The 28,000-nt window shown below is 39.2% G+C and overlaps 2 protein-coding genes and 1 pseudogene across 7 annotated transcripts in view; 2 read left to right on the forward strand and 1 right to left on the reverse strand.

Annotated features, from left to right (window-relative positions):
- TFEC (transcription factor EC) overlaps positions 1-28,000 on the forward strand; it is a 751,469-nt gene that overhangs the window by 145,264 nt on the left and 578,205 nt on the right. The window lies entirely within an intron of this gene.
- LOC145524436 (mitochondrial carrier homolog 2-like) lies at positions 12,009-14,605 on the forward strand (annotated as a pseudogene).
- On the reverse strand, positions 20,562-27,926 carry CAV2 (caveolin 2). 2 transcript variants are annotated; one of them, XM_081537904.1, is made up of 3 exons: positions 27,737-27,926; positions 27,226-27,413; positions 20,562-22,802 (listed from the first exon to the last, which is right to left on the reverse strand). In XM_081537904.1, exons 1-3 carry the CDS (start codon positions 27,884-27,886, stop codon positions 22,652-22,654), a joined length of 489 nt encoding a protein of 162 aa, XP_081394030.1. In that variant the 5' UTR covers positions 27,887-27,926; the 3' UTR covers positions 20,562-22,651. The 2 variants fall into 2 exon arrangements, with proteins under 2 accessions (XP_081394030.1, XP_081394031.1); XM_081537905.1 differs by lacking the exon at positions 27,226-27,413.

Consider the following 28,000-nt stretch of genomic DNA (forward strand, 5'->3'; position numbering starts at 1 on the left):
ATTATCAGCACAAGATGAATTGAGTGATAATCAGTCATTTTACTTTAGGACAATAATAAGTTCACTTATTATTGTTAGGAAATTCACTCTCCAAAAATGGAAAGGACATTTTATATTATGTTCCACATGCTATCAAAAGTCAGATTATAACTTGAAAAAGTTAGGACTATACCAGAAATGGCACAGGATACATGGCAGTCTAGAAAAGGAAATATGGGCACAAAAGGAGGAGGAGAAATAGAGGATGGAACTCCTAGAGTTGATTATGGAGGTGGAGAGAAAACATAAACACAGAAAGGGAATGACAAAGCACAGGCTTGTGTTATTGTTGATGTTCTTGCAGAAAGGCAATATAATTTTTTAAGAAAAGATAAATTTCAACTATAAGGGAGGAGAAGTGTCACAAATGTTGGTATGACTAATTATGCTGACTAGTCATCATTAGAATACTAAAAATCTTCCCAAAGTTGGGTTTTTAATTTTACTTCTAAATTACTTTGAACAGATTACATGTTAACAAACAAGATATTCTAGCAAAGAGGGTATGTGTCAGGGTCAGTGTGTTGTGTAGTGCCTGTGTGTGTGTTTAGTCACTCAGTCGTGTCCGACTCTTTGCAACCCCATAGGCTATAGCCCACTAGGCTCCTCTATCATGGGATTCTCCAGGCTAGAATATTGGAGTGGATTGCCATGCCCTCATCCAAGGGATCTTCCCAACCCAAGGATGGAACCCAGGTCTCCCACATCCATCTGAGCTACCAGGGAAGAGCAAGAATACTGGAGTAGGTGGCCTATCCCTTCTCCAGGGGAACTTCCTGACCCAGGAATCAAACAGAGGTCACCTGCATTGCAGGAGGACTCTTTACCAGCTGAGTTACCCGGGAAGCCCTGTGTAGTGCCTAGTCTACCTCTAATAATTGCTGAAAGATTACTGTTCCTTTAACTCCTCCTGTTACCGAGTCTAAGTTCTTTCTGCTCCCTGCACGGTAGGCCAATAAATCCTAGAAACTAGCAGTTAAGACAAGGAAGGGACTTGATTCGGGGAGCCTACTGACGGAGAAGATGGCAGGCTAGTGCCTCAAAATAACCATCTTGTCGAGGTCTGGATGCCAGGTTCTTTTGTAGAGTTGGAGAGAAAGAAGTAAAGAGGAACTAAACTCAAAAGGCAGAAAAGAGAGGGAGAGGCAGTGGGGAAGTAAAAGTTCATGGGTCTTCAGTCTTGCAAAACAACTCCAGGGAATGGGCAGCCTTTGGAAGGGGTGTGTTAATCTCTTCTATTCATAGGTGGGCAGGGTCAGGTTATCTATGAATTTAACAAAGGCACTTTAGTTTCAGGCAGAGGGGCAGGGTCCTTTGAAGCAAGCCCTTGTGTGTGATTATAATAACAAAAGCAATGAAAAGCAAGTCAAACAGTTTCCAAAATGGAGTCAGAATTGGCTTCTTCTCTGCAGCAGGGTCAGAACTGGCTTCTTCTCTGAAACACTCCTTCGTAAATGTTGGCTGCAAAGCAGCTGAGTTTTGTTCTATGGAAAAATGTGGAAGCTGTTTCCCATCTATTGTTATCCAGTCTTCAGCTGCGATGAGTAATCTTGACTGTGAAAAAAGTCAACAGGAACAGGGAGACAGCATGTCCTGCATTCCAGCAAGGAATGGACTTTGTGGGGAGGCCTGAGTGAATGCTTAACTAGCACTTAAAGAAGGGAAAGCAGCCTCCCTGGGGATTCCACCCCAAAGTCAGCATAGCACATAGAATCATAATGATCAGTGAAATGTTGTCAAGGGCAAAATGAATTCCTAATGAGAGGCAAAACCACAAATTCTTCAATAACCTGCCCCAACAAGAAGCTGACACCAAAGAGAAACAGATCATATTCTGGTTATAATAGCTGATTTGGATAATTGGCTGCATCCAACTTTATGAGATATAAAAAAAAGATGAAGTATGACATTGTTAGCAGAGTACAAGATTGAAATGAATAATATTCATTTCAATAATCAAAAGTATATAAATTTTTTCTTTGATACCCACACAAATAACTTTAGGCTTAGAGGCAGGTTAATAACTTCTCTAAATCATTGACTAGGAAAAAAAAATGGGTAAATGGAGACTCATTTGCCCTTTTTTTTTTTTTTTTTTTTAATAAGAAGCTTTTTTAAAGGCCAGCTCATAGATTCAATGTTACTGTATAGAGAGTTAAAAAGGATGTAGATCATCAAACCAGCCATCTTCGAAATGGAAAAACTGAAGTTTAAAGACATGAAAATTATCTTAAGGAGTTTTGTGGGGCAATGAAACATGTTAAAGTTGGTAAATAACTATGGTACCTGTTAACAGCTTATGGGGCGTGGGATGCTTAAGTAGTGCAGTGAGGGCCTGCTTATGGCAAGACTGTGAAGTTCATTGCCTTTTATGTTCTCTCACCTCCTTCTCTTGGCTTCCTAACCCCCTTAGCACAGCTTCCTCTTCCCATCCTTACCTCCCTGGGTCCTCTTCACGCTCTCAGCTGGCTTCATCTGATTCCTACTCCAGGATTAGGAGTCTAAGATTTGACCACTTATAATGATATGAAGGTTTGAAAATGCAGTCATCTTTCCAAGATTTCTTAACACACAGAAAGTTGAGACTGCCCAAATGTGCCTTTGTTGATGAATTCAAAAAGAGTATAGCTTGGATTATAATAAGGATTATCACTAGGTGTGATATAAAAACAATTTAATAACCAGTATGCAGAGCCACCAAGGAGTCACTCCAGGCCTGGTCCCAGCTCTAGAGCTGTGCCTTAGCGTCCTGCTGGCTAGCTGCTGGCTCACTAGGAGTTGGGGGCCCTTGGGAGAAGGACAAGAGGGGAGGGAGCACATTTTAGAGCAGTGACTATTTATATACAAGTATATAAATGCCAGTATTTTTACAGCCTGTATTTCCGCTGAGTATTTACCCTGTTTTCACCACCACCACCTCTCATACCTTTCCCTATTCACCCTCATACCCCAGAGCCCATTGAGGCCTTCTTCCCTTACCTGCTGTAACTTCTATAACTTGCATTTTATACATGGAAAAAAATTGCTTTCTAGAGAAGACTTTGCCTCATTATCCTGTTCCTGTGCTGGTTTGGAGGCCTCACTGGAATCTTCCTGTTTGGGTCTTTTCATTTTGACTCTCTTAAATGATTTTTTTCTATTTATTTTCTTAAAAAAAAAAGACAACTATTTCTACATCTTAAAAATCTGATCAAGATGGCTAAGAAAGTATCTTTTTATACTATTTCTTTAAATTAGCTTTCCTTTCTTTATTTGTAAAATGAAAAATATAATCGGCATCTACCCAAGAGGGGTGCCATGAACATCCAAAGAGGTGATGCACTTAAAAGCACTGAGGATACTGCCTAAATCATAACAGATGCTAGGGTTCAGGAGGCAAGTTTCAGTCCATAGATTCAGGATTGGAATAAATATATTTTCTTTTGCAAAAGTCCATAGATTCAGGATTGGAATAAATATATTTTCTTTTGCAATATTTCTTTTGTAAAAGTCCATAGATTCAGGATTGGAATAAATATATTTTCTTTTGCAATATTTCTTTTGTAAAATAGTTCAACCATCTAAGATATACCAAATAGTATAATGAATACCTACCATCAGCTCAATGATATAATTTTGTTTTGCCTGGTTTGATTCAGATTTTTAAAAGTAGAAAACATAGATTATTGAAGTCCTTTGTGAGATAAAACTTTCTTTTTTTTAACTAACTGAACTTAATTTTTTTTACAACCCCCCATTCCTTCAGGTGGCAGAAACTTCATCTCCATCAGTTCCTAATTTCTTCCATTTTGTTAAGATTGTATTGCATATGAATTCCAGGGGCTTATTGCCAAGGAGTGTCAGGGTGGGTCTGTGGAGGGGAGTCTCTTCCTTAGTTTTACATCTTGGATCTGCTGATGGGTACATCATCTTGTCTGTCCTCAGTCACTGGTTTGTTGGGGATGCTTCTATAATGTCCTTCATGCTCATCCAATATGATCCTTAGGGCTAAAGACACTTTTTAACACTTCTTTCCTTTTCTTGGGGCTCTGTGCAAGTCTGATAAATCTGAGTGGGCACGCCTGATGATGCAACATCATGGAGCCTCATATGGTGAATGTGGTGTGGAGAACAGAATAAATGCTCTGCCACTGTGCAGGGGAACTACTTGCAAGGAACTACTCAGAGGGCCCTACTCAAGCAGGTGGCACAAGTACTTCTGCTTTTAGATCCTCCCTCATCTGGGTCAATGCTAGAGATGCACATACGTCAAAAATTACTTTGCTTATTTTCCTAACTTATTCTCCCTTGACCAGGAAGTCTTGCTCACATATCACTCAACGGTTCTTTTTCATGCCCTAAATTCCCCCAAGACCAAGGCTTTTGGAATCAAGAGAAACCATCTCTCTTCATCTCTGCTTTTCTGTTGTAATAATGTTTCCCTAGGTATGGTGGGAAGTGGAGTAGGGGAAGGCTCTGTGGGCATACAGAAAAGAACATCAGTAAACATATCAAAAGTGTCATCATTCACTAGCTTTCCTCCTTCCCTTGGGATTTAGATGAAGGTAGTCAGGAGGTATAAATCCCTAGTTATAAGATAAGAGTAATAGAGATCTGATGTACAATATGATAAGTATAATTTACCTTGCTATATGATATATATGAAAATTGTTGAAAGAGTAAATCCTAAGAGCTCTTAACAGAAAGAAAAATTTGTCACCCCCCCATTTCTTTAATTTTGTATCTATATTAAATGATCGATGTTTACTAAACTTTGGGATGGGCTTCCTTTGTGGCTCAGCTGGTAAAGAATACACTTGAAATGCGGGAGACTTGGGTTCATTCCCTGGTTGGGAAGATCCCCTGGAGAAGGGAAAGGCTACCCACTCCAGTATTCTGGTCTGGAGAATTCCATAGACTATATTTTCCATGGGGTCGCAAAGAGTCCGGCACAACTGAGTAACTTTCACTTTCAAACTTTGGGATAATCATTTCATGATGTATATAAGTCAAATCATTATGCTATATACCTTAAATTTATATAGTGCTGTGTATTAATTATATCTTATTAAAATTGGAAGAAAAAATAATCCTGGTGAGATATTGTTAGTAGCATCTAAGATCTATCTAGATCCGTCTAGTCAAAGCTATGGTTTTTCCAGTAGTCATGTATGGTTGTGAGAGTTGGACTATAAAGAAAGCTGAGTGCTGAAGCATTGATGCTTTTAAACTGCAGGAAGCATTGATGCTTTTAAACTGCAGTGTTGGAGAAGACTCTAGAGAGTCCCCTGGACAGCAAGGAGATCCAACCAGACCATGCTAAAGGAAATCAGTCCTGAATATTCATTGGAAGGACTGATGCTGAAGTTGAAACTCCAATACTTTGGCCACCTGATGGGAAGAACTAACTGACTCATTTGAAAAGACCCTGATGCTGGGAAAGATTGAAGACAGGAGGAGAAGAGGACGACAGAGGATGAGATGGTTGGATGGCATCACCGACTCGATGGACATGCGTTTGAATAAATTCTGGGAGTTGGTGATGAACAGGGAAGCCTGGCGTGCTGCAGTCCACAGGGTCGCAAAGATTTGGACACGACTGAGCAACAGAACTGAACTGAGAATCTATCTGGTCTTTTTGAATTATAGCAAACCCTTAAATTCTAAATATATAATTTATATAAAAGCTCAGTGGAAGAAAAACCGTTTATTTTTACAGATCTATGGGTTGGTTTGGCTGGGTCCCTAGTTGGTTTGGCTAGGTTGGGGTGGCTGGGGCACCTCTGCTTCCCACTGCAGGTCTGTGCTGGCTCTGCTCCATATGCCTCTCAGCCTCCTTGGACCAGCAAGTTAGTCAGGGCAGGTTCTTCTCAGGCTCCGAGAAGTAACAGAGGCACAAGAGTCAGATAAAATACGCAAGACTTCGAGAAGTCTACACTTGGAAATGACATGCTGACACTTCTATCCTGTTCTGTTGGCCATGGCAAGTCACCCGACGTCAAGGGACTGGCAAATAAATCCCAAGATGAGGCCAAGGCAAGGGTGTGAATGCAGCAAGATGTGAGGAGCCCAAATCTACATCAACTGTGTGTGGTCATTAGAGACTGGCTTTTGGCTTTCAGTTTTTCAAGTTTTAATCGAATTTCTGAGATATATTCTTTCAGTTCAGTTCAGTTCAGTTCAGTTCAGTCACTCAGTCGTGTTTGACTCTTTGCGACCTCGTGGACTGCAGCACGCCAGGCTTCCCTGTCCATTATCAACTCCTGGAGCCTACACAAACTCATGTCCATCGAATCGGTAATGCCATCCAATCATCTCATCTTCTGTTGTCCCTTTCTTCTCCTGCCTTCAATCTTTCCCAGCAATGAGAAATGAGTCTTTTCCAATGAGTCAGTTCTTTGTATCAGGTGGCCAAAGTATTGCAGTTTCAACTTCAGCCTCAGTCCTTCCAATGAATATTCAGGACTGATTTCCTTTGGGATGGACTGGTTGGATCTCCTTGCAGTCCAAGGGACTCTTAAGAGTTTTCTCCAATACCACAGTTCAAAAGCATCAATTCTATATACCTTTGCTTCTTTTATTTCATTCTCAGAAAGCTTTATGTATTATTTTGAAAATCTATTAAATCATTTGTAGCAACAATAACAAAATCTCTTCATCTTAAATGCAGATTTTCTATGTGAAGATTCTTAAATATTGTTGACTGAAAAATATAGTCACAACCTGAAAGTAGAGTTATTTTATTTGGTGGGAATGTTTAGGACTCCAAGCCCAGGAGACAGCATCTCAGTAGCTCTGAGAAAACTGCACCAAGGAGGCAGGAGGGGAAGTCAGGTTATATACGTGTTTGCAACAAAGGGAGCAGGCAGTCTGAACATCAAAGAGATCAGGTATCAAGTTAAGAAACTTAGCTTATGTATATGGGTAGATGAAAGGCTCTGGGCTCACTGAATTCATTCCTTTCATACACACCTCAGCTATCTGGGGCCAATCCTTGTTCACCTTGCTTCTTGCATTCCCTCAGCTCCTCAGCAGTCACCATGGGGGGTTATAGCATCACTGGATCACAGTTTTGAGGTGACATTTCTTATTTATTAATATGGCTGGAAATATTTTCATTTCACAATATCATGCTTGACAGAGGGCCTCAGATCGAGGGGCCCAGCAGGTCATAAGGCACATTCTCTTGCCTTAAAGCAGAATATGATATTCAAGGTAGCTAAGAATTTACCTTATCTTCAAAAAATTAGACCATCTTATTGTCATCGTCATTATTATTCCTCTGGTTTTAGAACTCAATATGATGAAACATGATTTTTCTTTGAAAAAGCAGCAAAATTTTGTTTCTAAGAGTAGGTATTCAAAATTTAAAGGTTTGTTTTTTCTTTTATTGGTCAATTATTCCTTGAATTTTTTCCCCATAAATTACATTAAAAGCAAAATCATAATACAATCTGATTTGTCAGCATATAGGTAAATTTAAATATTGAGGAAATACTGTCGGGAGAGTGTGTAATTTCCTTGGTTCTGTCTTGCCACAACAAAGATTTGAAACAGTGGACCAGTGTTACAGCTCTGTTACAGCTCAGAATTTTATTCAGCAAACAAGTTCTATGAAGTTGAGGGATCTACCTACCTTGACTGTTTAATAATTGGATTATAATAGCCCTACTAAAATCACCCTTCTAGCTTTCATTAAAGAGAGGAAAAGTCTTAGTCCAAACACTGACATAATCAAGGAGTAATATAGTTAGAAAGTGTGAGAAGAGATGTAAAAAATACTTGGCTCATTTTTTTTTTTCATCTAGGTAGATTTATATCAATATAAAATTAATGATAATAGCAATCCTAGCTAATCCAACATTGGGATTGTTTAATAGTGGGCTTAAGCATAGCAATTTTTCAGAAAAATTTGGGTCAAGGTGTGAGCTAGATTACTACATTATATCTAGTTGAGAGAGGTAGAATATTTAGATATGTGGACAATGACTACATTTCCTCCTATTCAAGTGAAACAAAATTCTTATCACCCTTTAGGAAGATGGAAACTCCATAAATGTTATTCAGTGTGTGACAAACTCTCAGAAAACCTAATAAAACAACAAAATGTAGTATAGTATGATTTAATATAATGTCATATTTACCTGAGATATTTGGCATTTCATAGTATACTAGTATACTAGTGTACTTATACTATATATGGTATACTTAAACAGCATATGAGAACATTACATTTTATTTTAACAAATAATTTAATTTATTTTAATCATAATGAAATGATAAAGAATAAAAATGATAGTAGTGCCTAAATATTACCATGAAATTATAAGGAGATAAACACAGTAGAACTTCTGTTTTTTTAAGTTAATGTAAATATTTGGGAGGAGTCCTTTACAAAAGTCCTTTGTTTTGTAACCAATCCATCTGGCTTAGTCAGAGCTCCATTATTTAACAAAGGAAACTCTCTTTCCTTTTGGCCCTTTCCCTAGTAAATAAACTATTTACCAGGAGTTGCTTTTACCTGGGGGAAATTTATGTCTACAGCCACTCCCTGTGAGGCAATGATGCTTAATCATAAAATATTTCACTCTTAAAAACTGCATATCAGTTCATATCGACCATTTATTAAGTGGTCTGATCTTAGAGAACTTCCTTTTACTTACATATTGAGGTTTTTTTCTTTTTCTTTTTTTTTTTTAACCAATTCCAGAGAAAATTTGGGATTGTAACATCAGCTTTTGTACATACTGGAGGATAGGTTTAATTCTGGACTGTTGACTTTTCTGTCAATTAATTTACCTTACTTCAGAGGGAATGTGAATGTGTTGTAAAGCTGGTATTGTTACCAAGTGTGAGCTCACCCTGCTTGCCACAAGACAGGCCAATGAATCCAGGAGATGAGGTGTTGAGGCAAGGAAGAGACTTTAATTGGGGAACTGGCAGACCAAGAAGATGGCAGGCTAGTGCCGCAAAATAACCATCTTATAGGAATCTGGATGGCAGCTTCTTTTGTAGAGTTAGAGGCAAATCAATGAGGAACTAAAGTCAAAAGGTAGAATAGAGAGGGAGAGGCAGTGGGGAAGTAAAGTTCAAGGGTCTTCAGTCTTGCAAAACATCTCCAAAGGAATGGCCACCCTTTGGAAAGGGTGTGTTAAGTTCACTTCAGTTCAGTCGCTCAATCCTGTCTGATTCTGCAACCTCATGAACTGCAGCACGCCAGGCCTCCCTGTCCATCACCAGCTCCTGGAGTTTACCCAAACCCATGTCCATCGAGTCAGTGATGCCATCCAACCATCTCATCCTCTGTCATCCCCTTCTCCTCCTGCCCCCAATCCTACCCAGCATTAGGGTCTTTTCCAATGAGTCAACTCTTCCCATAAGGTGGCCAAAGTATTGGAGTTTCAGCTTCAACATCAATCCTTTCAGTGAATACCCAGGACTGATCTCCTTTAGGATGGATTGATTGGATCTCCTTGCAGTTCAAGGGACTCTCAAGAGTCTTCTCCAACACCACAGTTCAAAAGCATCAATTCTGCGGCGCTCAGCTTTCTTCACCGTCCAACTCTCACATCCATACATGACCACTGTAAAAACCATAGCCTTGACTAGACGCACTTTTGTTGGCAAAGTAATGTCTCTGCTTTTAAATATGTTATCTAGGTTGGCCATAACCTTCCTTCCAAGGAGTAAGCGTCTTTTAATTTCATGGCTGCAATCACCATCAGAAGTGATTTTGGAGCCCAAAAAAATAAAGTCTGACACTGTTTCCACTGTTTCCCCATCTATTTCCCATGAAGTGATGGGAACAGATGCCATGATCTTAGTTTTCTGAACGTTGAGCTTTAAGCCAACTTTTTTACTCTCCTCTTTTACTTTCATCAAGAGCCTCTTTAGTTTTTCACTTTCTGCCATAAGGGTGGTGTCATCTGCATATCTGAGGTTATTGATATTTCTCCTGGCAATCTTGATTCCAGCTTGTGTTTCTTCCAGCCCAGCATTTCTCATGATGTACTCTCCATATAGGTTAAATAAGCATGGTGACAATAGATAGCCTTGACGTACTCATTTTCCTATTTGGAACCAGCCTGTTGTTCCATGTCCAGTTCTAACTGTTGCTTCCTGACCTGCATACAGGTTTCTCAAGAGACAGGTCAGATGGTCTGGAATTCCCATCTCTTGAAGAATTTTCCACAGTTTGTTGTGATCCACACAGTCAAAGGCTTTGGCATAGTCAATAAAGCAGAAATAGATGTTTTTCTGGAACTCTCTTGCTTTTTTGATGATTCAGCGGATATTGGCAATTTGATCTCTGGTTCCTCTGCCTTTTCTAAAACCAGCTTGAACATCTGGAAGTTCACGGTTCACATATTGCTGAAGCCTGGCTTGGAGAATTTTGAGCATTACTTTACTAGCATGTGAGATGAGTGCAATTGTGTGTTAACCTCTTCTATTTGCAGGTGGGCAGGTGGGTAGGGATAAATTATTTATCTGAGCTGAACAAAGGCACTTTAGCTTGCAGTCAAGCAGAGGGGCATGGTCCTCTGAGGCAAGCTATTAAGTATGATTATAATCACGTCCCTTGTGACTCAGCAGGTAAAGAATCCCCCTGCAATGTGGGATACCTGGGTTTGATCCCTGGGTTGGGAAGATCCCCTGGAGAAGGGAAAGGCTACACACTCCAGTATTCTGGCCTGGAGAATATTTTTTCCAGGGCTTCCCTGATAGCTCAGTTGGTAAAGAATCCATCTGCAATGCAGGAGACCCAAGTTTGATTCCTGGGTTGGGAAGATCCACTGGAGAAGGGATAGGTTACCCACTCCAGTATTCTTGGGCTTTTCTTGTGGCTCAGCTGGCAAAGAATCTGCCTGCAGTGTGGGAAGCCTGGGTTCAATCCCTGGGTTGGGAAGATCCTCTGGAGAAGGGAAAGGCTACCCACTCTAGTATTCTGGCCCGGAGAATTCCAAAGGGGTCACAAAGAGTCAGACATGACTGAGCGACTTTCATAATAACAAAAGAAATGAAAAGCAAGTCAAACATTTTCCAACATGGAGTCGGAATTGGCTTCCTCCTTGCAACAGTATTGGGGGTTATAGGTATGGGACAGACTGTAGAATCGTTTCAGAGGGCCAAGTAATCTCTCTTTCAATTTATTCTTTCCTCTGACTGAGAGCTACTATATTTTTGACCTCTCTCCATGTCTTACTCAAGGTAGTGAGTAGGATCTTGCTACTCAAAAGGACCTGCAGCATCCAGGTACAAATCTGAATCTCAGGTCCAATTCCAGATTTACTGAGACAGAATCTGCTTTCTAACAAGATATCCAGGTTATTCATGTGCACATTAAACTTTGAAAAGCAGTAATCTAGGGGAAACTTGAAAATGCTTATTTTCTCAATGTATCTTAAAAGGCAGAAGTTCGGCAGAGAGACACACATTGGTGAGTCTGTGGGTGTGTATGAGATTGGGCCAGTGAAGCTGGTGGCCTTGGCACATGATATCGGGCTGGCTCTGTTGTGTGGTGGCTCTGCCTGTCTGTCAGCGGGTGCCATATTGTTTGGACTTGGCCAGTCACACGCTACTCGGTTCTGATTTCACCATTCTGTTCCAGCTGCTTATGTATGTGAAGGTGCTCAACCAGGTGGGATATGAGCCTCTAACTCCAGCAAAAGGATAAATATTTTTGGGCAGCAACTATGTCAACTTCCTGGTCTGTTTTGTTATGCTCAGCACATTGTGAACATCTATGGGAAGCATAGGTTGTACACAGGCTTAACTTCAAGACTGTTCAGAAATCCTTGGAACTGTGGTCCATGATAGTTTTACAGAATTACCAGAAGTGTAACAAGGTTGAGGAGTCAGGATCTGGAAACATAGAGAAAGAAGTTTCATCTTCCTTTGACAGAGTTATCAAAGAGACAACTTGAGAGATGATGGTGCATTGTGCTATTGCTCTCATCACACATCCCTTTCGCATGATTACTCTGAAATCTATGGTACAATTCAACACGACAGAATCCAAGTACTATGGACTTTGTGAATCCATAGTAATTGTCTACCAGGAAGAGGGCATCCTAGGATTTTTTGCAGATCTTATAACTCACCTCTTCAGTTCAGTTCAGTTCAGTCCCTCAGTCGTGTCCGACTCTTTGCGACCCCATGAATCGCAGCATGCCAGGCCTCCCTGTCCATCACCAACTCCCGGAGTTTACCCAAACCCATGTCCATCGAGTTGGTGATGCCATCCAGCCATCTCATCCTCTGTTGTCCCCTTCTCTTCCTGCTCCCAATCCTTCCCAGCATCAGGGACTTTTCCAATGAGTCAACTCTTCGCATGAGGAGGCCAAAGTATTGGAGTTTCAGCTTCAACATCAGTCCTTCCAGTGAACACCCAAGACTGATCTCCTTTAGGATGGACTGGTTGGGTCTCCTTGCAGTCCAAGGGACTCTCAAGAGTCTTCTCCAACACCACAGTTTAAAAGCATCAATTCTTCGGCACTCAGCTTTCTTCATCGTCCAACTCTCACATACATACATGACCAGTGGAAAACCCATAGCCTTGACTAGACAGACTTTTGTTGGCAAAGTAATGTCTCTGCTTTTAAATATGCTATGTAGGTTGGTCCCTTATGAGTATACAGTGGAAGTGACAAATAGATGTAAGGGACTACATCTGATAGACAGAGTGCCTGATAGACAGAGTGTTATGGCCAACCTAGATAGCATATTTAAAAGCAGAGACATTACTTTGCCAACAAAAGTCCGTCTAGTCAAGGCTATGGTTTTTCCACTGGTCATGTATGGATGTGAGAGTTGGATGGTGAAGAAAGCTGAGCGCCACAGAATTGATGCTTTTGAACTGTGGTGCTGGAGAAGACTCTTGAGAGTCCCTTGGACCACAAGGAGATCCAATCAATCCATCCTAAAAGAGATCAATCCTGGGTGTTCATTGAAAGGACTGATGTTGAAGCTGAAACTCCAATACTTTGGCCACCTCATGCGAAGAGTTGACTCATTGGAAAAGACCCTGATGCTGGGTAGGATTGGGGGCGGGAGGAGAAGGGGACGACAGGATGAGATGGTTGGATGGCATCACTGACTCAATGGAAATGGGTTTGGGTAAACTCCAGAAGTTGGTGACGGACAGAGAGGCCTGGCGTGCTGCAATTCATGGGGTTGCAAAGAGTCGGACATGACTGAGCGACTGAACTGATGTAGGTTGGTCATAAACTTCCTTCCAAGGAGTAAGCGTCTTTTAACTTCATGGGTGCAATCACCATCAGAAGTGATTTTGGAGCCCAAAAAAATAAAATCTGACACTGTTTCCACTGTTTCCCTATCTATTTCCCATGAAGTGATGGGAACAGATGCCATGATCTTAGTTTTCTGAACGTTGAGCTTTAAGCCAACTTTTTTACTCTCCTCTTTCACTTTCATCAAGAGGCTCTTTAGTTCCTCTTCACTTTCTGCCATAGGGTGGTGTCATCTGCATATCTGAGGTTATTGATATTTCTCCTGGCAATCTTGATTCCAGCTTGTGTTTCTTCCAACCCAGCGTTTCTCATGATGTACTCTGCATATAAGTTAAATAAGCAGGGTGACAATATACAGCCTTGACATACTCGTTTTCCTATTTGGAACCAGTCTGTTGTTCCATGTCCAGTTCTAACTGTTGCTTCCTGACCTGCATACAGGTTTCTCAAGAGACAGGCCAGATGGCCTGGAATTCCCATCTCTTGAAGAATTTTCCACAGTTTATTGTGATCCACACAGTCAAAGGCTTTGGCATAGTCAATAAAGCAGAAATAGATGTTTTTCTGGAACTCTCTTGCTTTTTCAATGATCCAGCAGATGTTGGCAACTTGATTTCTGGTTCCTCTGCCTTTTCTAAAACCAGCTTGAACATCTGGAAGTTCACGGTTCACGTATTGCTGAAGCCTGGCTTGGAGAATTTTGAGCACTACTTTGCTAGCGTGTGAGATGAGTGCAATTGTGCGGTAGTTTGAGCATTCTCTGACATTGCTTTTCTTTGGGATTGGAATGAAAACTGACCTTTTCCAGTCCTGTGGCCACTGCTGAGTTTTCCAGGTTTGCTGGCATATCTAGTGCAGCACTTTCACAGCATCATCTTTTAGGATTTGAAATAGCTCAACTGGAATTCCATCACCTCTACTAGCTTTGTTCATAGTGATGCTTTCTAAGGCCCACTTGACTTCACATTTGAGGATGTCTGGCTCTAGGTGGTGACATTTCTTTGTGGCTCTGTAACTCACTGGTCTACCTCATCAGTGTCCATGCGTTGGACAGTGGAGTTTCTACCACGAATGAAATGAAGAGTTGGTTCCTAGTTGTCACATGGTTTTTTACCAGTATGTTTACATATTCCTTTATGCTGGTCACTAGTTTTATGACTGTCAACAGCTGTGGACTTGCTCATGGATGCCCTCCTTGCTCTCTAATATATACTTCTTATTTATATGGCTGGTGAATGCTACAAAAAAGGGAAAATAGTAGCCAAGAAATAACGTGTCTTTTCCAGAAGTTCCTCTTTGGGAGGGCTTATTGTTGTGACCCAAGAATGTTAATTTGAAGATATAGGGCAAGGCCAGTGACATTTCTATAGTCCCAGATGCATAGAAATATGGGAGAGAGTTTTGATTTCTGTAAAGTGTGGCATATTTTTTAATAATCAGTCAATCTTGAGAAAATGAAGAAAATGGCAGACATTATGCCTGCAAATAAACTAAAAAGCCAAAAAAAAAAAAAAAGTCCTCTCCTGAGTAAGGACCACGAATGAAGAAAGACCTTCAAAAATATGGACATAGAAGAGCCTGTACATCATAATGGAAAGAGCAATAGAAAGGCATCCTGGATGACTTACAGGGAATCCCAACTCTGAAAAGGAAGTGACATACTGTTAGAGAAATATTTGTAAGCAAATTGAAGGAAGCATCATTTAAGGGGAAACCCGACAGGCTACATTTGCCAAGTTGCTTGCAGGGAACTGGCAGTTCTTTCCATTTCTATAAACTGAAGGCTTCTTGGAATGTGAAATCAAGAATTATAAACTGGGCAGCAGCCAAGATGAGGTTTTTTGTTGTTGTTGGGTTTTTTTTTTTCCCCTGCTTGTTTGTTTATGGTTTTTGCTATAAAAAGAGTTGAACTGTTTTAAGTTCTCCCATTGTGTTCTAGGTCGCTTAATCATGTCCGACTCTTTGCGACCCTATGGACTGTAGCCCACCAGGCTCCCCAGTCCATGGGATTCTCCAGGCAGAATACTGTAGTGGGTTGCCATGCCCTCCTCCTGGGGGTCTTCCCAATCCAGGGATCAAACCCATGTCTCTTATCAAACCTTGCATTGGCAGATGGGTTCTTTACCACTAGCACCACCTGGGAAGCCAAAGTTCTCCCATTAGCCAGACCCAGAAGGTATTGACTGTGACAAGCGGTGAGGCAGACTGATCTTTAACTTTACAAGAAGACAAAGCAGTTTCTTAGGGAAGGCTTCAAAGTAGCCCAAACCCACCCTGCACTAGAAGTGTGTCATGCTGGGCCAACTTCATAGAAGATTTTAAGATCGAGAGGACCTTCTCTTTCCAATTCTGAATATTTCTTCAACTCTAACAATCATGAAATCATGGAAATCTTTATGTGAATCCCTAGTTCATCATGCATCATAGAGACTACCTGCATCTGATCTGTCTCATCCTTCCCAAAGTTCTTTCAGGAAAAATTTTTTAAGATCTTTTTGCCATTTCCCCTTGTTGAATACATTTAGGATCACAATTCTTTTTGTGTGTGTCTACTCTAATGAAATTATCACTTAGGATGACTTCACTTGGACTTTCTCTCAGAAAAAAAATAGTTTAATAAAGGAATTTTTGTACAATATTTTTCATTTTTAAGGTGGCTCTTTAATCACCTTTAGACATAATAATGCCAACAACTCTGTCTCTTTTTCAGGAGTCTGTTTTCAAATTTATAATCTCATAGGATCTTCCTTTTGTCTAAATAACATATATATAAATAATTCAGTTAATTGCTCACTTGTTTTTTCTACATGATGAAAAAATTTTTTTGGTATTTTATTTGATCATGGCCCTCCCTCACCCCTTCTGCCCTCTTCACGGCCCCTTCATGAAGAGGATCCCATGAAACTGATTGACTATGCTAGATGCTCTGAGGTGATTTTAATTTAGTTTATATTACCAAACCCTAAATAATATGTGCTATTCCTGTGACTGCGTCAACAAGGTCATATCTAAACCGGAGAGGAAGGCTTGCTTGTATCTTATGCTTCTTTTTTTATATATTCAAGAGACTTTTATATATTCATTTTCCATATTGCTGCCTATTTTGTTATTGACTTTGTGAGGAAATATGTGTGTAATCTTAATCAGTGATTGGTTTAAATTTTGACTTCCATGTGATCTTGGGAAAATTGTTCAACTTAAGGGCATCAGTTTTCTCATCTGAAAAATGATAATAGAACTCATATTATAGAGTTATTGTGCAAATTAAATAAATGCCCATGAATGCATGCTTAGTCACTTCCATGAAATTCTCCAAGCAAGAATACTGGAGGAGGTTGCCATGCTCTCCCCCAGGGGATCTTCCTGACCCAGGGATTGAACCCACATCTCTTCCATCTCCTGCATTGGCAGGGGGATTCTTTACCATTGAGTCATCTGAGAAAGTGTTAGTTGCTCAGTTGTGTCCGACTCTGTGATCCCATGGACTAGTCTGCAAGCCATCTGGGAAGCCCCAAATAAATGTCCAGCAGATAATAAATGCTCAACAAATGGAACTATTATTTGTACCAGAAATCAGAATTCTCCCACTGTTGTAATGTATGAAGGATTCCAACCAGTTTCCTTCTCAGTAAAAGAAACATGTTATCCTTGCCACCTGCCTCCCTGGGAAATGGTGTTTATTCCTGCAGCTTTCCAAATGTCTCCTTGTTTCACTGTCCCAGTTAGCTGAGCCAGCCCTTGGCTGGAACTTATATGCGATTCAGTTAGAGGCAGGTTCAGCCTCCTGCCCTTCTCTCCCCTTTTGTTACTGGCAGGTGCTTGATGACAAGTTACTCGGAGGCAGGGAGAGAAAAGAATGCTCCAGAGATGACCTGTAGCTCCTATCTCTTCCTGGTCCGTTTATGTCTGGGAGAAATATTTGCCCTTGGTTACGTGCTCTTTCCCACTATGAGTCATGTCTCTTCCTTTCTCTCATCATTCTCCACCCCTACCTTTTCCTATAATGGCAAAACGACTTCTCCAGCTGTGCAGCCAAGCCAAATGACCAAACACGTCCACGTGCAGGCAGATAGGTGTCTGTCCTATTTTTGGATAAATGTTGAAGTGGTGTCCTCTGATTTCTCTGACTGCTGCATGGTCTTCTTTGCCATGGATACACGGCAACAGTCAACAGCCCAGAGAGGTGAGGTGGAAGAGAGACAGATGGTCACAAGTTGTAGTACAGTTTTCATTTTAACTTTTGCTATTGTCTTTAGGGCACAGGGTTCTAGGAGAGCCCTCATGCCCCCTACGAGGGCCCTTTTCATTTAAGAAGACATAAGTAACTTTCCTTTATGGTCTTAGCTGACTTCAGCTCCTTCTACTCAGTTCAGTTTCCTTTGACCCGATTCCATTGACTAGGAGTTTGAACAGAGGTTTCCAAAAACAAACCTGTGAAGGGTGAAGATTGTGTCATTGGAAGCTCCTGTCTTCCCTTTTCTGTTTTGATTCTCTCTTTGGTGGTGTGTCTTTTAATCAGTGTTGGATGCTCTCAAGTGGCACTCCACTCAAGGCCCTCCTGCTCAGGTCCCTGACATAGTTTTCAGCATTCTTTTCTCAGATCATCCATTCACATTGAAGTAATGGATGTCTACTAATAGATTGAAATGTTACTTCACCCACAGCTACCTTTCATTTAAACAAGCATCAAAGTGTTAGATTTCAGAGGTGGCAGTTCAGATATAGTTTGAAGAAAGCTGAAGAGTGGGTACAAAAATGATTTAAAAATACAACAGGTTACATTCTTTTCTCATTTGGCTATTTGGGGGTTAACAGGGAGGCGAAATTGGGAAGATTAGATATGGAAGCCCAAATTATTTTTATTCCTAAGAAATATAACCTGAATATCTAGTATATCCTTATCCTTTGCTCCATCCTGCTTCAAATCCTTCTCTTGTCCCCCCTATATACATATATACCTTGAAGGAAGGAAATATACCAAATCCTGATTTATGATAAGTTGCACTAGTAGTCTTAATTTTTCATCACAGCACTACCTATTTTTTATCTTAAAGTAATATGTAACCATGTAAAAATTCTTTAACTCTTGTTATCTTAAGTAAACATTCAAAAATGATAAGATTGCAAGCTACAGAATCCAAGCTATTATTTATGTGATTTCTCCACTATGCTATTTAATTTGTCCTGGATTCGAATGAGACAGTGTATGAGACTATGTTTTCTAAAATGTAAAATTCTATAAAAATAATATTTTAGTATTATAAATTTCAAAATGGGAAATAAGGTAGTAAAAGAAATAGCAACTTTCTAAAATGCCAGAGAGAAGGGTTCCTAACCAGTTTCTAAGTATTCATACTAGCATTTCCTACCCTGAAGACGTGAAAATAAATTTCAGATAAGAGAATTGAGAGTAGACAGGTATTACCCCAAAGGATGAAATATACTTGATGTGCTTTACATATATTTTAATTTTCCTAACTTAATAACTTATGAGTGAGAAAATGGTGAGAAGGAATATCTTATTAGGATCAGTATTTTCAAACACCTCACTCAAATGAAGAAAATTGTAAGTCAAAATGTGATTTTCACTCCAGCTCAGCAGTCATCCCAAATTTTCTTCAATTATTTTTTCATGTAGCCATTCATTCAGAAAATATTGATTGAGCTTGTTAACTTCTTGGCACCATTTTAGAATCCCAGAAAACGATAATGAAGTCACATTTTTGGCTCTCAAAGACCTAACCAGCAGTCTAATGGGGTTGGTTAACAGGCATAGTTTTACCACGTGGCAAGTGATAATAGGGGTTTTTACAAGATTTTATATGAAAACATAGAAGAGGCGTTAATGTGAAGGAGTTTTGGAAACAGAAGGGGTTAGCACAGGCCGGGAGGAAAAGTGATGCTGCCATGGAGACAGGAGAGGGCTGGGCACTTCAGTGCTTCAGAAGAGAGTTGCTGAAGACCATGGATGAATAGTGAACATTGCTGAACATTGTGAACGTTGCTGAAGAGTTTGGATTTTATTATAAGGGCAATGACATGTAATTGGTAATTTACACAAGGGGAGGGGCATGGAGTCTTGATGAGATCACTTCCTTTTTGAAGGGGAACTTGGATTGGAAAAGATCATATTGAAACTGGGAGTGAGACCGGTTAGGAGGCTATAGCAACTAGACAGGCAAAAGAAGATGGCAGTGATCATGGTGGTGTAGCAGTAATTTTAGAAAAAAAAAAAAAAATCTACAAATAAAATAAATTGTAATTAATTTAAAACATAAAGTAACATATTATTGGGGGGGGGAACTGTCACAATGATGGAGACAGAATTGTTACAAATCTAGGAATCCCTGGCATGAAAATCAAAGTCTCAGCCAACTTAATTGTGCATTAATTCCTGTATTTATAGCATGCCAGTCCTTTGTTAGAAAATTCATGATTTTAAAAACCGATTTAAAAAAATTCCTGAACAGCAAGATTGCATATACATAGCCAAACTTCATTCTACAGAAGTCACAGAAAACAAGAAGATGGGAAGCTCCTAAGAGATCCTCTAGTCCAGTCCCCTCATTAAAGGTAGGAAACTGAGACCTTGAGATTAAACTATTTGTAGGAGGTGACATACCTCAGTAATGGCAGTGCTGAGATAGGCATCCAGATGCCTGACCTGGAGGGCAGGGCTCTTTTAACTTAAGTCCAACAGTTTCCCAAGAAAATTATTTAAGTAAATTCATGGGATGCAGACAACTACTGAAAAGAGGGACTTTTAAGTTCCCCACATCTTTAAAGAGCATTCTACAAAGCCAAACACATACTTTATTATTGGAGATAGGTCATTTTTCCAGATTAACTCACAACAAGAAAATCTATGCCAATATCAGCAGCTACTCTTCACATACTGACTTTCCAAAAATAATTTTGGACTCTGGTCTGGTACTAGTATCCAAATACATGTGATTTATATTGTTTTACTTTCTTATTTAAAAAATTGAAAACAGAAATATGAGTTTATTTAGGATTAGCAATAGACTATTTCATGAAGAATATGAAGTATAGTTGGTTTAAGAACATGCTATTCAATCATATTCATCAAGTGATAGAAAAATTTATAGGGAACCTCTTAAGGGCTGGGAAAATAAAAAATTAAATTACCAATCATGTAATTTTTCACAAATATATTCCTGAATAAGCAATAACTCATGTATGTTTACCTATTATAAGTTTTTAATAAGGAAAAATTAGCTTGAAAAGATTTTTTATTGATGAACTTGATATGTAATAAAAGCAATAAACACATTTTATAAGTTTTAAAAAGTTTATTATAGATACTGGGAAAGTCCCACCATCACCCACCTCTTCCCCACTCACAAATAAAAGAACCAACATATTTGTACATGAAACCTAGATCCACTTGGTACAAAATTTCAGTCTCTGAAATAAAATAGTTAATGACAAATCTCAATAAATATTTTGAAAATGATCAATGCTATTCAGAAATAAGGAAATCATACAGTCTACTTGTTATAAGTAGGTGTTTTTTATATGACTATGTATGTATATTTTGGCTTTAAAACTTGCCAATTTGAAAAAACTTGCTATTTGAAAAGATAGAAGCCATGATTTATTTAAATAGATATTTTATTAATCAAATACTTTTGCTCAAATGACATATCCAAATATTTTTTTAAAACATCTTAAATATAAGGTATAACTATAAAGTCATGAGACTGATTGACCTTTTTGACTAACATAGTAACATCCATATTGTCAAATGAGTAGTAATGCTTTAATGATCATGAGAGTGTTTTCTAAGGATGCTACAATGGCCTAAGACAGTTTTGAAAAAAATCTCTTTTGTAGCTACCTTCAAAAGGATATGAACTTCATAATTTAATCATTCATTTGCTTGGTTCCCCAGTAGAATTCCAGTTCAATCATCCTTTATATTCACCAGTCTTAGAAAGTTGGGAAAATAAAATTAATTTTCATTGAATGAGGAGTTGTCATCTATGAAAATGTTCAAAGGAATGTTAATCTGAGTTCTGATAGTAATTCTGAAATTTGAACATTGACACACTTTTAGGATGTGTAAATTATAGTTAACCACTCACATCATAGACATCTTTTGTATAGGCCTATCATTTTAGAAGAGATTTTTAAAACAACAGTGACTCAAAACACTGCAATAGGACTCTACAGTTCAAAAATAATAAGAATAATTTTATATTGTGCAGTAAGATTCATATTAGATAATATCTTGAAATTTTGTAGCTATTACTTTTTAATTTATATATACATAGCTCAGTAGCACAGACCCAATAAGTTAACAACTTTGCTGAAGTTAATACATGAATTACTGTAGCTGAAATTGTACTTAAGTATCAGAAATAGCCATTATTGTAAAATGTTATTTAATAGCACCAATATTACTTGAAGGTAAAGAGAAACATTAATAAGAATGTAGAATACAGGATTAATTTTTAACTACAAGACAGAAATAATCTCTTAGATGAAATATCAATTAGGATTGTATTAAGATCACAGCTAGATAAACAGCCATGAAACATTTCAGGATTTCGCTTGGAAAAGTAAGAAAGAAAAGCTTTGTATATCTCTCTTTTACATTCAGTTACCAAAGAAGATACATATGCTTATGTAATCTAGACTGCGATCTCACCAATGAAGTTCCTTATGGAAGATACATTTACTCCTTCTATATATTAGTACAAGATAACAAATATAAAAAGAGTGCTTTAAAGCAATCTGATTAGGGCAACATTTACAATAACTACAAAATATACAGTAAATTGAAACATCTTGTTAAATATACCTGTGAGTTAACAATACCCTATTTAAAGGAACGTGTTTTCATGAATCTATTTTCACATTTATTTGAGAGCCCCTATCATCACTTTTGTTACTGTAATTTCTAGGATCTTTGCATTATCTTATCTCTAAGTATCCCCATGACTTCATCTGCAAAGGTTTTAAAAAGTATTACTTCCAGAGTAACAAAACCAGGAAATTCCATATTTTTATGAGCAGTTGTACACAAAACTATTATAGTGTTTGAGAGAAATGTCCCTTGATCATTAAAGATTCATCATTATAAAATGCATACCTTTGTACTAAAGAAAATCTACCTGCCTTTAAAATTAGTTGTTGCCTACTGAATAATTTGGTTATAAAGTTAGATATGAAATCCTTGGCTTTTAATTAGAAAAGCATTATTTGAAAAGATCTGCCAATAAACATTCTACATGTGGTTGCCCATCTTAATAGCTTTCTTAATTTGAACAGTTGGGGAATTAACAGAACAGTAGTGCTTTTATGTTATAAAAACAAGTATTACAGTATCCAGATCTCTGGACCTGGGGCCCAAGTATTCAGTCGTGGCTCAGTTGCAGGCTGACAGAAGAGAAGCTGCGTCCTACACTCGTACACAATGGGGCAATGACAACATCTGTCATACTCTTCCATATTGTCTGAACTGAAGGCAGGACCATTAGGCAGGTCTTTACAAAAGGCATTATAATCCTGGAATGGAGGAAGAGAGATATGTAAGGATTACTGGTGTTACCAAATAAGGCCGCTGACTCTTACTCATGCATGAAAAGATATAACAGTGGCCCAATTCACCTAAGCCAGGTCGAGCATTTGAAACAGATGAACAGTGACCTACATTGTGATAAGATACACAAAAAATACGTTGTTTAGAAAAATAAACAGGCATGTATGTGATCAACACCAATATTATTTCTATTGGTAGCAGGCAATTTAAAATAGTAAAGCAAAATTAAACAAAATAGTACATTTATTTACTTGATCTCTGGCCCTAAATATTAACCTGCCTAAATCTTCATATTTCTCTGAGGTTCTACTTCCTGGTAGCTTTTCCTGTTGTCTTCCCTCCTCGTTGGACCACGCTAGGTTGGATACTCATTTTTTGTGTTTATGAAGTACTGAAACAAATTTCTTAATTCTCAAATTTACCAAAAGATATCATAAATAGATGATTATATTTCTCTTTCATATTAGAATGTAAGCTTTTAAGCAAGGACATCCTTTACCCTTGGTAAACATTTGAACTGAAGTGAATTTAACATTCTCTTATGCTTTATATTATTAATTTTTCATAGTAATTACACACACTGAAAAGGGTTGTATAGTGTAGCTAAAAGAGCCCTGCAATTATGTCAGAATTCTTAGACAAGAAGAACTCGAATATCCTGTATTTATTTTTTCTGTATGCCTTTTCTTAAAGTAACTACACATTTTCATATTCCTCAGGTTGGTTAAGTTTTTCAGTAATCCTCTGAATAATGTTCTTTGTCACAGTAGTGCTTTTTGGGCACAAAAGTATTTGTGAACTCTTAGGCATTGCTGGAGGGCTTCAATAGAATTTTTATTATTACTTGGGTGGGCACAAACAAGTAAGGTTGATTTTCTTGGTTTCCGGTTAAACAGTGACTTAAATTAAAGGTCTGTTGTATTTAGCCAAAAATGAAGAGGAGATCAGGCATTTGTCTGGTTTTGAGATATTTTTAAACTACTGAATTATTCATACGGACTTTCTACAAAAATTATATTTATCTTGTGTTTTTTCCCAAGTGCTAAAGATTTGAAACAATTTTTTTTTTTTAAAGAAAATGAATTACTAGGTGTTTTAGAGCTAAATGGTTGAATAGAAACCTGAATGATGGCAACTTTTGACTTCTTATCCCATTATGTTTCGCACTTGATGTGTGGCTTTGGGCAATTCCCTCCAAATTAGTGTCAGAACAGGAAATCTTAGAGACCAACTATCAGGCTTACCACTTACTATGCATCTCTGACAAGTCCATATGATGCTGCCATTATGATGAATAATAAATAGAACTATTTGAAGTCAGAATATATAATAAAAACAATTACGACAAAATAATCTCAAATTGACTTGTTTAGATTGGAAAGCTTCCTAACCAAATTCACTTCCCTCAGAATATAATGCATTTTCCATTCTTTCTTAGGCTGAGAAATTTTCTAACCTCTAGTGCCTTAGATCTCCATGTCCTAAGAGGGAAGTAAGCACAGGACAAAAGTGTAGTTGCCGACATTTGAGGACTCAGTTCATAGGATTTTAACTTCATTTTCTTCAAGTTGTTGTTCTCTCACTTTGGATCAGAGGATCCAATGATTCTTTGACAACAAACTTAAATTGTGTTCTCAACATCCCAGTTGGTTCCCTTTCTGAAACTCCAGGTACGACCCACAACTTCGTTCAGGCTCAGTGTCAGCCTGAACAGTGTCAGCCTCAGTGTCAAGCTCAGTCATTTTTTAAACATATTTTATAATTAGCAAAATTATATATTCATCCGTTGGACAATAAATCCATGAGAACTGGGCCTTTTGTTTAGCTTTGTATTTATAGTGTCATGCAGATTGCCTTGTCACAGCAGTTAGCTGTATTAAAACCTTTTGGGAAATGAGACTGTTACTACTGCATTTCTATCAGTTAGATTATATATTTGAATTACATTCAAGCAAAAATAAAAGGCAGAGGGGTTCAAGTTACATTTCTTTGATATGATCCACTTATAACCAATAACCTGTGGTTGTCAAATGGCATACAGGCTCAAACCAGTCTCTGATATGGACTCAAACCAATTCACCCATTCCTAATGTCCTATATTTCTGGCCTAGGCTCCAACATCATCAGACTGAGCTGTGAGTGCTTTGTTGTTGTTTAAATAATCTAAAGTCAGATCCGTTGTGACCACGGAGTGTGGTTTAAAGAGCTTATAACTGAATCTTTTCATAGCCTTGACCACCAAAAAATAAAGTTTTAAAATAAGTTTGTTCTTCTGAGACCTTTCCTTGATCTGGTCTTATCGTGTCACAGGAATGTAATCCATTAATAATAAACCTATTTTATCAAGGTACAAACTAACTTCTAAACATTTTTGTTTGAAGTCACTCCTCTACTTGCAATAACAGCTGCCTGATGACAGATGTATGACAGTTAAATATTAATGTCCCAACATGGAAGTAATTTGAAAAATAAGTTGAAGTTAATATAATTTCTGTGGTTGGAAAAAAAGTGGTTTGATGATTCTCTCCTGGAAGCACTACACCAAAAACATCTCCCATTCTCAGGAGAGCCAGGTAGAGAGAAGCATCATTTGGTTAATTGTAGTTTTACTTATATCTCTCTACCATTTGGTAAATGAAAACCCTTTTGTTATCAATTATTCCACAAGTGCTTTAGGAAAGCCTAGCTTTGTTGACTGGTAGTATGTATTTCCAAATAGTTCCATAACCAGCATTTCATAATATATGATGTGGTCACTCAGTTTTTCACATTTTGGAAAGTGAGAAAATGGACATAGAGGTTACATGACTGGTTTTATTCAAAAGATGTGCTGACTTGTGCTGATATCTAAATATGACCTGATTGTAAATCTGACCTTTGAGGATCTGTTCATGTAAAAAAGGCAAAGATTTTCATTCCTTTTAGTAGTCTTTTGACACTTTCAATATAGTTTGTTTATAGCTTTTAGTAATCAAATTAAATTGATGTTTGTTATTTTTAATCATAAATCGTTAATTTTAATCTCATAATTTTTAATCTCATTAAACTTAATCTCATAAATTGAGTGAACTTTAATTTATCCTTAAAAAGTCTTTTAAACTCTTTTCTTTCTACAAAGCCTTCCCTCTGTTTCCCTCCTCCACAGATTTAGCTGTTTCCCTCAGCAGCCATCTCTGTACCTAGCCAGTTGCCCTGATGTGCTGTGAGTAAGCTGAAGGCAGATCTTGCATCGTGTTCATCCTGGGCCCAGTACCCAGCGCAAACTCAGTACTCAATAAATTTTCTTAGTTGAACTAACCAGCTAGCTAACTGACTAGAGAAATTAATTCAGATGGTAAAGGCAAGTGGAGAACAATTTCATAACTTTTAACAATGAACACAACATGTATTAGGGTGTGGCATTACCATATAAAGTGATTAAGAAAAAGATATGGCGGCATCAAGGGTTATGCATTTCTCTAGGACTGCCCTAGAAGACAAGCTTCACAATTGTTCCCATACCAGGGATAATCTGAATGCTCTTCCTCTCAGAATAAAGTGGACATCTTTTAAAACAACAATAACACAACTTATCGGTCAAATATTTCATTTCCTTTAAAAATTTTTAATGCTTAAAAATGTTATCTGAAGCTTTATGATGCATTTTTGTGTGTGTGAAGAAAGTTACTGAAAACATCCTAAAATGTCCAATAGGTTTCTGTATTTATTTTCCCTTTAATGCCCTAGATGCCACTCCTATCGGGGCTTCAGAGGTGAAAAAATAACTTGGGAGCCTTCTCATTTTCATTATCTGTAGTTTGAATTTCATTCATTTGTGCTGGGAGCCTACACCTTAATTGCACACACGTTGCATCTTCTCTGGTCTCATCCTTGCCATATGCCAGTGGCAGGTTTGGAGCAACCCCTCCATAGCACTGCTTAACCAGCTCTGACATCCCTCTGCAATGATACTGTCGCTAGCATTCTGTTCAAAGATCACTTTTGTTTTACCCCAAACACGGGTGGTGACTGAATGAAAGGTGACGAAAGAACTAAGACCCTTGCCCAGAACCAGAGGCACAAGTCAAAACAGGGCCCTAGGAGAGCGCAGCCTGTGGCAGGAAGCATGGCCTCCAGATCTGCACCTCCACAATCAGCTGGGCCTTAGCGCTCGAGGGAAAATCACACCTGAGGACACAGGGACATACCTTCTTCTGTTTTTAACGCCTAGCCCTACCTACAAATCTGTGGAAGCACACTGCCCTTCAAGTTCTCCCAGTTCCTGCTACTAGGTTGGGAAATGATGCACATTCTTCTGCTCAGTTGGAAGAAGGGGAAGGCAGGGGGCAGGTGGCAAAGAACATTCTGACGTCTCAGAAAGCTGGCCCACCCCAGTGTGCCCCTTCTCACCAGATATGCAGACAGCTGAGGGTGGCAAAGAGAATTCCCGCAGCGAAAGCCAAGGGAATAGCCAGGAACACCGTCAGGAACTTGTAGATCACGTATTTGCTCATTTCAAAGAGAGCGTGGCTGCAGATCCACACTTTGTCAAAGGAGTGCGTAGAAACTGGCTCTGCGATCACATCCTCGAATCCCACCTGCGGAGACAAGACTCGGGAATCCTGAACTGTCATCCAACCTGCCTCACCAGGAACCAGGAGTACTCAAGAAAGACAGACTTGACTGGGATGCCCCACATTCTCTTAGGCTCACGGTGGGAGCACAGGAATTTGGCTAAAAACTCCTGGCTACGCAGGCGGCCCCGCGGCGAGAATCTGGGTCCCAGACCCTGTGGGGCTGACCCAGTGGCAAGTGTGGGAGTTGGAGTCGGAGCAGGGTAGAGGAAGCACCCTCATCCCAGGCTTTGGAGGGGGTCCTGGGAAGCCCTCAAACCCAGGGGAGAGCCCGCCCTGGGCTTCACCTTGAGATGCGAGTTGAGCCGGTGGGGATCTCGGTCGTTGCCTGGGTCCACGAACTTTTCGGGGTCTGCATAATCGACACTGCTGTGGCGGCTGTAGGAGTCGTCGTCCATGAAGAGCTGCACATCCGCCTTCTCGGTCTCCAGCCCCATCGCGGCGCTTGGTGAGCGGCGGACGCAGCCCGGCTGGTGCGGCGGGCCCGCGCGGCTTCCCCTTCCCGTCCCGCCCGGCCCCGCCCCGCCTAGCCTCGCCTCGCGCGGCCCGGG

This window comes from Giraffa tippelskirchi, chromosome 10 (genome assembly GCF_054371585.1).
Source record: "Giraffa tippelskirchi isolate mGirTip1 chromosome 10, T2T-mGirTip1v1.2.pri, whole genome shotgun sequence".
Classification (NCBI taxonomy): Eukaryota; Metazoa; Chordata; class Mammalia; order Artiodactyla; family Giraffidae; genus Giraffa; species Giraffa tippelskirchi.

What these genes read in the sequence shown, in the direction of transcription:
- CAV2 (XM_081537904.1), bottom strand. Translation starts at nt 27,886, where the DNA reads ATGGGGCTGGAGACCGAGAAGGCGGATGTGCAGCTCTTCATGGACGAC. An exon ending in GGCTCAACTCGCATCTCAAG is followed by an intron (nt 27,414 to 27,736) that starts GTGAAGCCCAGG and finishes TTGTCTCCGCAG; the next exon opens with GTGGGATTCGAGGATGTGAT. An exon ending in CTCAGCTGTCTGCATATCTG is followed by an intron (nt 22,803 to 27,225) that starts GTGAGAAGGGGC and finishes CCTCCATTCCAG; the next exon opens with GATTATAATGCCTTTTGTAA.